At 42.0% G+C, this 12,723-nt stretch overlaps 1 protein-coding gene across 1 annotated transcript in view; it reads left to right on the top strand.

Annotated features, from left to right (window-relative positions):
• The window catches only part of LOC128406133 (probable helicase senataxin), a 237,281-nt gene that overhangs the window by 87,165 nt on the left and 137,393 nt on the right, over positions 1 to 12,723 (top strand). Inside the window, 1 exon segment of the mRNA XM_053373156.1 lies at positions 3,658 to 3,829. Within this exon segment, the coding sequence (XP_053229131.1) occupies positions 3,658 to 3,829 (172 nt within the window).

Genomic DNA, 12,723 nt, shown 5'->3' with positions numbered 1-12,723 from the left:
TATGCTTAACAAATCAATGCAGCATTTATAATAAAAAACACTATTAACAATAAAAATATCGCAATCAAAAGATAAACTAAGCACTGTTAAATTCATACAAACACTCTCCCCACCTCCATGACTCATAATCATGACTCGATGCAGCTCACTAAAATACAAGTGCCTTGCACCACCCTCCACCCAAATTCTGACAGTGAAAAGTTAAAGTGTGGCTTATATTCACGACTTTACATCGTCAACAAAGCAGCGTGGCTCCCCCCCCCCCCAGGAAGCAGCCCGGGTATTGTCTTTTTTTCTCTCCCCCCACCCTTCAATTTTAAAGGTGCAGCTTATTTGCGGGTGCGGCTTATATTCGGGCCAATACGGTACAGCTCTGAATCTCAAGTGAGTTCTTTTCAAGCTTTCTACCTTCAACTTTCCCCATTGACCTGGCGCCAGATTCACCCTTCATGTCCTGTTAAATAGTGTATGGTCCATTATGGAAAATTCTGTGGCATCTTCTAGAATCCATGTGTGTATGTGTACACACACACACACACACACACACACACACACACATGGCTACCACCCCTTTGCCTTTCCCATACACCTGACCACCACACCTCCCTTCACCCCTCCCTCCCTTATCCCCCTCACAGAGCAGTTTGCTAAACCGCTGTGTGAAATAAATATGGATACTGTTTGGCAGAAATTTGCTGGTGATTAGAAATCCTATCAAGTCAAAAGTTGGATGTGTTTTGGCAGCCTTCACCTTTTCAAAATTAATTAAACCAAAGTTCAGTTCTCCCCAATTTCCAAAACAAGACGGGCATTGTTCTGGAATGAAAACGGCTAACATGAAAAGTAAAGTTGAAAACCACTTAAGAGTGGCATTGCGGCAAAACAATCACTGTAAAAGCATAAGACAAATGGGAAAAAAGCAGAAAGTTGGCGCTGTAAAACATCATCCGGTAATACATGGTTAATACTCCTGCTCTACACACCCGGACACTTCTCCTCCACAGGCAGCAAATTTTTGCAGTCAGGCAACAGCTTGATCACCTGCAGTAGGCAGCATGGAAGACTTGCAGGGGTTACAAGTTGCCCATGAATTCAGCATCAAGTCAGTTCTCCACCCCATTATATGTATTATATTTATTACAATTTATCCATCCAATCTCCTGTGTGGGGGTTAAGCAGAGTATTAAAACCCCGTATTTGGCAGCAAAATGTAGAAGCTTTGGAACTAGGCTGCAAAACCTTATCTCTTCTGAGCAATTCCAGCTTATAAACTGTCTTCCCTTTGGTTTCCCTCTTAAAAAAAGAATAGGGGAACAACTTATAATCTTATAAAGTAAACTTAAAATATAGTGTTTACTTACTTAACAGTCTTGCATTGAATCACAGGAATGAGTGAGTCTTTTTGTTGTTGTTTTTGCTGACTGTATAGAGCTTCTCCATCTTTGGCTGCAGAGAATATAATCAATCTGATTTCGATGCTGCCCATCTGGTGATGTCCACGTGTAGAGTCGTCTCTTGTGTTGTTGGAAAAGCGTGTTTGTGATGACCAGCTTGTTCTCTTGACAGAACTCTATTAGCCTTTGCCCTGCTTCGTTTTGATCTCCAAGGCCAAACTTGCCAGTTGTTCCTTTTATCTCTTGATTCCCTACTTTAGCATTCCAATCCCCTATATAATGAGAAGAACATCCTTCTTTGGTGTCACTTCTATAAGGTGTTGTAAGTCTTCATAGAATTGCTCAATTTCAGTTTCTTCAGCACCAGTAGTTGGTGCATAAACTTGGATTACTGTGATGTTAAAAGGTCTGCCTTGGATTCGTATCGAGATCATTCTATCATTTTTGAGATTGCATCCCAGTACAGCTATCGCCACTCTTTTGTTGACTATGAGGGCCACTCCATTTCTTTTACTGTGGGATTCTTGCCCACAGTAGTAGATATGATGGTCATCCGAACTGAATTCGCCCATTCCCGTCCATTTTAGTTCACTGATGCCCAGGATGTCAATATTTATTCTTGCCATCTCATTTTTGACCACATCCAACTTACCCAGGTTCATGGTTCTTACCTTCCAGGTTTCTATGCAATATTTTTCTTTACAGCATTGGACTTTCCTTTCGCTTCCAGGCATATCCGCAACTGAGCGTCCTTTCGGCTTTGGCCCAGCCGCTTCATCAGCTCTGAATCTACTTGTACTTGTCCTCCGCTCTTCCTCAGTAGCATGTTGGACACCTTCCGACCTGAGGGGCTCATCTTCCAGCATCATAGCTTTTATATGCCTGTTGTCTTTGTCCATGGAGTTTTCTTGGCAGGGATACTGGAGTGGCTTGCCGGTTCCTGCTCCAGGTGGATCACGTTTGGTCAAACCTGTCCACTATGACCTGTTCATCTTGGGTGCCCTGCTCGGCATAGTTCATAGCTTCTCTGAGTTATTGTGTTATTTGGTTGAATATAAAATTGTAAAATCCAATAAAATTTATTTAAAAAAAACAGCATCATTGACCATATTACATGTATGGGAAACAAAACAGCTTTGACCATAACATTGCAAAAGTGTTTTACACAATAAAATGAACAAGGGCTCTGAGACATATTTTGTTTTTATTAAATAATCAATAAAACTTATTTTTTTTAATACATCAGATGACATTGTAACATCAGAGGGTACAATTTTAACTATTCTCATGAATGTGTGAGTTATTTCAGGCTCAAAGAGACCTTAAACCTGTCCAAAAAAGTAATATATTTTTTTGTAAAAAACCCCTTCAAAATCAATTTATTTTATAACCACAAAAAACACCCTCCTTATTTTTACAGCATAATAAGTACATGGTTAGCCCATTCTACAACAAAAGTATGATACACGTGTTAGTTGTGGTTTGTACGCTATGGCTTATTGAACATACCGGGAATAAAATGACAAAAATTCACTTTGAATGGTTGGTGACCTTTTTCTGTGGCACCTAATACCATTTTTATACCTTATTTTGAAAGAGACCACAATTAGCTTTATTTTGATACCAAAATAAGCCCAATCGGTTGAAAAATAAGCGAAACAGCAGGTTTTTTCTAAACTGACACAGAAATTGCATTAGCCTAAATTGCACAAAAATTGAAATTTTCAAAAAATTCTCCTGTGCCCAATTTTGGACCAAAAAATCTTTAAATTTTTTTTTGAGGTTATCTCATAGTGGTGATGGCTTGTGAATGCTCTTCACAATAAATACCTCTGATCACTCAGAGATCAGATCACTCTGATCACTCAATCGCCACTTCCTGCCCACCTCCCTCTGCCTGTTCCTGCTCCTCCCTGGCATTCTCCGGCAGTACCATGACACATTAAAAAAACTGAAGAAAACTGAAGTTTTGAGTCGTGAGAGCACGGTCAAATATTAAAATCAGGTGATTTGTGATTTGGCGTGGAATGATCCTCGCTTGAAATTCAACCTGATGGAGCCTTCCAAAGAACTTGTTCACTTATTTTTTGGAAGTTTTGGTTGGTCTGGATAAAAGGTGTTGCCTGATACTGGATTTTTACATTTTTTCTCTTGTACCCAACAAGTTTTTCTTTACTGTTTTTAAATTTACATGTTTTTATTGTCTTCAAAGTGCTATTTCCCATCTAAGCATGTTTTGATTTGTTTGTTGCTGTTTTTTTAGATGAAAGCATCAATCCTTTCTGGCCTGCGCTCCACTGTTTCATGGTGATCCTGGATAAGCTTGGGTCTAAAGTATGGGGACAGGTCATTGATCCAATCCAGGCATTTCAAACTATTGTCAACAATGCAAGCTATCAGAAAGCAAGAGAGACTGTTCGCCAAAGTTGCATCAGGTTGGTCCTTTATCCTTTTATTATTATTTTTAAAATACAGCAGTTTGCACATTCTCTTTTCACAGAGGTTAATAACTCAGGTAAAATCCCAGTTAGCTGGAAGTATACAATTGTGGTCCCAGTTTACAAGAAAGGACAACCTATAGATCTTGGCAACTATAGGCCAATTAGTTTGCTTTCCATAATGGGGAAATTATATGCCCATTTCCTTTGCTTTAAATTGGCAACATTTCTTGAGGATAATAACATAACCTCTGAAGCCAAGGCTGCTTTCCGTACGAAGTACTCAACATCTGACCACTGTCTTGTGCTGTCACACCTAGCAGAGAAATATACTAGGACCACTCCAAGGCCATTTATATATGGCCTTTATGGACCTAAAATCTGCCTTTGACTCCATCCCTAGATCCAAATTATGGTCAAAGTTGTATTCAGTGATGGAGGACAAGAGACTCCTATACCTTATAAAAGCCTTATATAGTGATAGGAACATGTAGGTTGCTGGGGCAACTCTCTAACAAAACCACAATGTTAAGAGGGGTCAGATAGGATTGTATTCTGCCCCCCCCCCATTGTTTAATCTTTTTAGAAATGACTTAGAGGAAGTCTTAATGGGGCCAGAAGGACACTGTCCAAAGATGGGGGCAAGAAGCACCCAGATTTGTATCTGAATAGAATGTGAAGTCTTTTTCAGTTGGATTTCTCACTCTCCATATGTCTGACAGGTCAAATTTGTCCACCATTTCAACAAAAACCTTTGGTAATCTGCCAGCATTCATTACTTTCTGTGTCTGTGTTTTATCCATAAGTGTTGATGCAACTCCATTCAGGAGTTTAATCTTCAAGCTTTTTTTGTAATGTAGACCCAATGTCAATCCTTAAGATTATCTTGTTCCAATTGGGGTGCGCCTCTTACTCTCAGTTGATTCTCCCGTTCCTTCATCTGTAAAAAAGCAATTGCATTGAGCGCATCCTGTTGAATCTTCTCCACGTCAGGCACTCTCACTGTTTCCAATTCCCTCAATCTTGTTTCGTGGACAGCAACTTCCTCCCTGACCTCTTGAATGCCTTTTTTCACATCTACAAATTCTTGTTTCAACTCCTGTACAGTCTGCTGAGTTCCTCTCACACCTGCTCTTATGTCTGTTAACATTTGCATCACCGACTCTTCAAAAGTTGGTGCTTTAGAAGGTCTTCTATCTTTACTTTTACTTTTCTCAGACTTATCTACCCCATTAGCCATAGCTATTCCAAAGTTTCAAGGTCAGCTCACCCAGTCAGAGTCCACCAGATTTTTAGTGCGCAGGCAGCAGCAGGCAGCCCAACAGCTTCCCTCTTTCAAAGTCTTATTCTCTTTCCTTATTTTATTTTATTATTTTATTTTATTATATTTTATTGGAACCACAAAATTAGTTCAAACACTTATATCCAGTTCAAGGAGGGTAAAAGAAACTCTGTGTGCTATTTTAACAATCTCAGATAGCAGCAGTTACTTTGTAATCCCCAAAGAGGAAAACGAAAGTTGAATGTATCTGCTCCCTTTGTGACATAATAATGGAGTCTAGCCTTCCCCTGCCGGGAGAACCGCTTCTAAAAAGAAAGAGTCTAATCCACTGTCAAGTCTATCTCAAGCAGGGTCTCAAATCAATCAAATTCTCCCCCCTTCCCCCTGCAGAAAGAGGGGTTTGACATATTTCCTTGGAAGTTTTGACAGGTCTTTTAAAGTTACGGCTTCGGTCAGCGGTAACTGCTTTCACTTTTACTTCAGCGGAAAGGGATCGACCTCCGTAATTTAAATCCCTTTCGTTCCAATTAACTGTCCAAATTAAAATCTTTTTTACTCACAATTGTCCAATCCTTGATAATTTGGTCGGAGAAATTGGTCGCTCACAATTGCCGGACTTGGAGCTTTGCGCTATGAAGAAAGTGAGTAAATTCCACAGTACCCGCGTCTCCAACCCCGCTCGCTCTCGGGGCTCTTATTAGAGCTTACCGGGGAGCAGAGGAGTCACTAAGGGTACCTGCCAGAACACCAGGTCCTCAGAAAGCCCGATCTGAGGTTTTTTAGGGGCTCCGCGACACTCTCGCGGTCGCCCCAATCTTCAAAACGCTGGGGCTCTTTCTTCCGAAAGAGCTCCCGTCCGCCATTAATCGCGCGGCCAACCAGAAGCCTTTTCTTTCTTTTTTTCCCTATTATTTACTGAAATTTTATTGATGTTAGCTGCCCTGAGCCCGGCTCTGGCCGGGGAGGGCAGGGTATAAATAAAATTTATTACTATTATTATATCATTTGCTATCTGTACTCCTAGCTCTTTACTCCATTTTTGTCTTTCATATTCTAAATCGCATTTCTTCCTGTTAAGTAAAGTTTTATATAGGGCAAGTGTAGGATTTTTTGTTTTTGTTGCAGAGATTAAATCTTGTAACAGCGTGGGTGTTTCCGATGCTGCTATAGCATCAGGGCCAAACTGCTTTTCCAACATATGTTTCAATTGGATATATTGCCAGTGTATTTCACTGGTTAATCCATACTTTACCTGCAAAGTCTTATATTCCACAAATTTGTAGTTCTCATCAATTAATTGATTCAGTGTCAAAATACCTTTTTCATCCAGTTTTGCCAAATTATTACAGTGGTACCTTGGGTTAGGAACTTAATTTGTTCTGGGGGTCCGTTCTTAACCTGAAACTGTTCTTAACCTGTGGTACCACTTTAGCTAATGGGGCCTCTCGCTGCCGCCACATGATTTCTGTTCTCATCCTGAAGCAAAGTTCTTAACCTGAAGTACTATTTCTGGGTTAGCGGAGCCTGTAACCTGAAGCGTCTGTAACCCGAGGTACCACTGTACTTGATTTCCAATTTTTAGTTTTGCGTTGGCCGATATTGTTAATTTCTCATGCTGGTAAGGGTCATCCTTATTATTTTTATATATGTTCATCCAAATTTTTATGGGTGCTTTAATAGTCTCCAGATTAATGGGATATTTCTTATAGTTGTAGCTGAGATTGGTCCACCCCACAAGAGATTCAATGAAACTATATTTGAGAGTAGCCCAACTGGGATTCCTGCTTGCTCTCCAAAATCAAATTTTATTAAACGGTCACAGACCAGATTAACTCGTACAGCTAGTCAGCAAAGCATAACACCGGAAAAAACAAAGGACAATTTCGATACAGATTAGGCCATAACAGCAATTTAAAATTAGACAGCATAAATAAAATTAAGTATTTGCCTTCGCCTGCATATTGGCATTGGAAAGCTCTTGTTTCCTGCGCCTAATAGCGGCTACACAGAATTTGGCAACATTGATCGTAATTTCAGGAACCTTATCTTCTACCAAGGCTCTCATACGTTGGAGTTCTGGTTCATTTTTAAGCTTTTGTAGAACTGGGGCAATAAGGGTCAGGCGTAGATCCTCGTAGTAACTACAGTGCAGCAATACATGCAGACTTGTTTCCACTTCCGATGAGCCACATGGGCAAACACGTGACTCATATGGTTTGCCCTCATATCTGCCTAGCAGCAGGGCAGAGGGCAAAACGTTAAATCTGGCCAGGGTAAAGGAGTGTCTGTACTTAGGTATTTGTAAATCAGCCAGATAATTTGCGGGTGAGAACCCTCTCCCAAAGTCTCTAATTGTGGCATATTTATCCATTTTGCCCATATGACATTGCAGCTCTATGTCCCTAATGCGTTGAAGCACTTGACTTCTGGCTCTCTCATATCCTGCCGCTATCAAGATCTGCGGGGAGAAGCCCAAGCTTCTTATCTTTTCAAACAGGGAAGCTTTCCAGGTAGAATGAAAGGTGTCTAAGAGTGTTAAAGGAGCCAAACCGGCCGGGGAAAAAATAAGTTTTAACCAGTAGTGTATCTTTAGAATCCACAACCGCGCGTTGACGGGTGGTTGTCCAACTTCTAAGCGGACAGCTATATTAGATACACAGGGGGGGATCCCCAATAAACACCGATAGAATTTTGTTTGAAATGCCTCCATAGGCGCAAAATTTTTAAAACTGCAAACCTGGGATCCATAAGTGAGTTGTGGGAGTATTTTTGCAGCAAAAACTTGGGAGGCCACCGGAACGTATTTACCCCCTTTCCCGTGAAAAAATCTTGTAAGGGCTTTATTGGCCCTTCCTGCGTTGGCAATGGCGTTTTTCATCTGTTGGTGCCACGAGACCCTTTCCTGAAAAGTTATTCCAAGATATTTGAAAGATGCTACCTGGTCAATAGGTTGACCATTAATTCTCCATTTGTGTTTCCTTCTTTTTTTTGAAAACACCATAATTTTAGATTTGCTGTAATTTATTGATAGTTGTTCCGCTTGACAATAGTCAGCAAGTGATCTCAAAAGCTTCCTCAAGCCAACGCAGGAAAAGGAGAGTAGGACTGCGTCGTCCGCATACAGAAGCACCGGGAGGGGCATACCTGCCAGATTGGGAGGGTGGGCATTTTCTTTCGCCATATTTACTGCTAGAGAGTTGATATAAAAATTAAATAGCATTGGTGCGAGGACACATCCTTGTTTAACCCCATAGTGCGTTTGAATTTCTTTAGTCAGATGGCCTCACCGATCGCATCTTACCCTCACCCTGGTGTTTTCGTATAGACCACGGATAAGGCGTAATAAGCGTTTATCTATGTTTGTAGCGCCAAGCTTTTCCCAGAGTCTGTCCCTTGGTATTAGATCAAAAGCCGATTTAAAATCCACAAAAGCTGCATATAAAGACCCCCCTTTTCTAGAGTATTTGTCTGCCAGGTGTTGAAGGATAAGGGCCTGGTCTATAGTTGAACGCTTTGCTCTGAAACCAGCTTGAGCTTCTGATAGAATATGCTCTCTTTCCATCCACTCCACTAATTTATCACATAAATGAGCAGCATACAGTTTGCTAATAATACTTAATAGACTGATTGGTCTGTAGTTAGCTGGCTCAGTTCTGTTTCCTTTCTTGAATATTGGAATGATGATGGCTAGACCCCAGTCCTCGGGGATAATAGCCGCTTGATTTATACTAGTGAACAAGGCGGCTAGCACAGGGGCCCACCATTCAACATTTGCCTTAAGAATTTCTGGTGGGATATTGTCAGCACCCGGGGCTTTCCCTGATTTAAGGGATTGGATAAGGCCAGTAATTTCTTCTGTAGTTACAGGGGGCCATTCCTTGCCAAATTCACTTGAAGCAGGAGGCAGAACTGGGACCAGTTGATTTGATGAATATAATGAGAGGAAATAGGCCTCCCATGCTCCAGCGGGTATAGAGTATTCGATTTCGATCGGGGAGTCTCTCCAGCTTTTTGCAATTGTTTTCCAAAACGTGGCAGAATCTTTCCTTTGGGAGGCCTCCACTAGGCACTGCCATTCCTCCCTTTGTGCCTGGAGCTTTTTCTTGTTAATCAGAGCTTTATAACTGCGTTTTAACTCAAACCAGTCTAATGGAAGCGAAGGTAAGTTCGCTAATCTATAGTTCCTGTACTTATCCAGCAGGAGGCGTTTCATAGCCATGCATTCTTGGTCGAACCAAGGTTTGGATTTATTAAAGTGTAGAGATTGCCGTGGCGTTTTTTTGTTGGTCAGATAAGGTTGTAGAGACGAAATCAGTTCCCGGAATATATCTAATCTAGCCTCAGGAGTTGGGGAATTAACAAGGTTCTCCTTTCTAGCAAGAAAAGTATCTGAGTGAAGTCTTTCCGATATTTCATCACTCAATTTGCTGGACCATTTAATACGTGAATATCTTAGCTCCATGTTTTCGAAACATGGGGCTACAAGTTTATCAGAGCAGAATAGATCTTTTCTTACATCCAGTATTAAATAGAGCGGTAGATGGTCGCTGTCAACCCTCTCCACCACTTTACATTCCCGTGCTCTGCTCAAAAGGTTAGATGACACCAGGACGTAATCGATAGTGGAGGCTCCCATGTTGGATATAAATGTAAATTCCCCACTGGGTTCTCTGTCGACACGACCATTTAATACAGTCAGATCCAGATTGTTGGAAAAACGTAGAAGGCATAGGCCTGCGTAGTTGCAGCCCTTGTCTTTTGAGAGCCTTGGGGGAATAGAAAGGGCTTCTTCAGAAATGGGAGGTACATCATGGAAATGAGCATATAACGCTTCATCTGACTGGCCAATTCTGGCATTTACCGTATTTTTCCCTCTATTACACGCAGATTTTTTCTCCTAAAAAATAAGGGAAAATGTCTGTGCGTGTTATTGAGTGAATGTGTGGTCCCTGGAGCTGACAAGCGCGAGTGAAGGCAAAAATCAGGCAAATATCAAATGGTCCGGAGAAGGGAGGAAAGTAGGAAGCTGCTGCTTTCCTGCATTCTGCCTCAGGGTCTTACTGCCCACCCGCTTCTGTTTCCTTACTGTGTTTGCTCAAACGGAACAAAGAGCAGAGAAAACCCCTCCCCTCCAGGCAAGCAGAGCGTCCTTCCTTCTAATTCCTTTCCGTGCGTCTGGGACTCGAAGGCAACATGCAGGTTGGAGGGGGGGGGGGGGAGAGAGAGAGAGCTGGTTGGCTTGTGGGGGGGGGGACTTTTGCCTTCCTTTCCTCCCTCCGGTAAAACCCCTCTCCTGCATTCTTAGCCAGCTGCTTCTCTGCACACCCCTCTACTTGTCGCTTCTATGTTTTTCCTTCCCTCCCTACTTAAAACGTGGTTCCAATCACGGATCCACATGGATCCTCAGGATCTTTGCATTGAGTCACCCCAAATTCACCATCAGATCACATAGCAATGATCTGATGCAAAAACAGGGCTGCAATGGTGCAAAAACATGGTTACAAAGCACGGATCCACATGGATCCTCAGGATCTTTGCATTGGGTCACCCCAAATTCACCATCAGATCACATAGCATGTCCATGGCTACAGCCTGCACCAAAAAAATCACGCACCCACTGTTGCCTGGGGCTGCAATGGTACAAAAACGTGGTTACAAAGCATGGATCCACATGGATCCTCAGGATCTTTGCATTGGGTCACCCCAAATTCACCATCAGATCACATAGCATGTCCATGGCTACAGCCTGCACCAAAAAAATCACGCACCCACTGTTGCCTGGGGCTGCAATGGTGCAAAAACGTGGTTACAAAGCATGGATCCACATGGATCCTCAGGATCTTTGCATTGGGCTACCCCAAACTCACCGTCAAATCACATGTCTGTGGCCGCAGCATGAAGCACAAAAATGATACATCCACTGTTTCATTCAGAATTTTTTTTTCTTGTTTTCCTCCTCTAAAAACTATGTGCGTGTTATGGTCAGGTGCGTGTTATCGAGCGAAAAATACGGTAAATCCCCAGCCAGCAGCACTGCCGCTGCAGGAGTTTGATTCATTAGCTCATCGACATATGATTCTAGCCTATGCCAGATATTTTTGATAAGCTGCTTGCCTCTTTGGGGAGGGGCATATATATTAATCAATAGAAGTGTGCAATATCTGCATTTCATTAATAATGCCATGGCCACACTGCTCAGAGGCTCTAGCTCGACGAAAGATGCTCTCAGCCTTGTGGATATTAGAATGCCTAACCCACCCTTAACTCATCCCCCTTTGTTGCTTGGTGAACCTGCGAGCGAAAATGAGGCAAAACCATTTACATCTAAATCCCCTGTTAGCCATGTCTCTTGCAGGAAGACTATATCATGATCTTGAATAAAATTGACAAATGATTGGTCAGTTGCCTTGTTGAGCCAACCAGCAATGTTCCATGATAAAAATTTAAGATTGGCTTTATCACAGTCAAGTCTTTGTCAATTATTAGCTAACGTACTTTTAGGGTTTGTCGCTTTATGTATCGGTCGCCTATCGTCTTTGTCTGGCGGGCTATCCAGCCGCTCTATGATTTCAATAGGTGAATGCAAAGTGCTCACATTTGTGAACACCGGATCTTTATTATGCATAAATTCCTTCTGTGGATATTCTGTTGCGGCCTGATTTTGGCCCAATTCTGTTTCATCTAGGTATCTCATTTTGTCCCATACGTCTGGTAGGGTCACCTTAGGGATATTTCTCCTTCGAGGGGGTGATGGAGTGCTCTCCTTGAAGGGTGGCACGTTCTCTCTTGATGGAAAGTTGATCTCCGCTTTGATCTGAAGGTTACGTGTTGTGGTCTTTTTTTGGTCCCCCTTAATAACCTCGTTGCCTGAAGCTCTCTCGGCCAGCTTATCTCTTAGCTTGTCTAGTCTTCCCAAGATGTCAGTTTGTATTAATGGTGGGAACATCCAGAATTGGTCAATTAGGATATTTTCTTCCATAGTAAAGAAATCCTCACCTTTGCTCACAAGGCATTGCGGATTCTGTTTGTCAGGCCAGAATTTTGAGATTTGTTTCCCCTTTCTAAAATTTGCCTGCTTAGTTTTCAAAAGGGGGCTCAAAGGAGCCTTATTTTCAAAGAGCCTAAGTATTGTTATCCGTGCTTTTAAAAAGGCAGGTCTTGACCTAAAAATAAACTTGGCCAGGTTCTGATCCCTAAAAGTGGTCAGTGCTCTCACTGAGTGACCATCATAATGTAGATATTCCACCGAGATGATATCATTAGAATTAACCATTCCTGGCAGTATGTCGTTTAGGCTAGATACAAAGTTCATTATTCGCTGTTTCCCTGTAAGGAAGCCCTTAGGCTTCGGGAAGTTTGTGAATACCAATTTTTGGGGATTTAGGATCAGATTCCAATCTCTTTCCTGGCTGGAGGCTTGCCAGGCCTGAAGGGGGGTATCATCTCTACTGAACGCTTCCTCTTCCCCGCTGTTCGATTTGCTAAGTGTTTTATTGCCTTCATAGGTAGAGGCCTCTACTTCCACAGCATCAGGTTTGTTAAATAGTTGGTTATCCAGGGACTGAACTGTTACTTCTACCTTCTCACTTGCTACTGGAGTCAGCCTTGG

The sequence above is a fragment of the Podarcis raffonei genome, chromosome W, assembly GCF_027172205.1.
Source record: "Podarcis raffonei isolate rPodRaf1 chromosome W, rPodRaf1.pri, whole genome shotgun sequence".
In the NCBI taxonomy this organism is placed as follows: Eukaryota; Metazoa; Chordata; class Lepidosauria; order Squamata; family Lacertidae; genus Podarcis; species Podarcis raffonei.
Note: the sequence above shows the minus strand (reverse complement) of the source record. Positions and strands in the feature narration are given on the sequence as shown.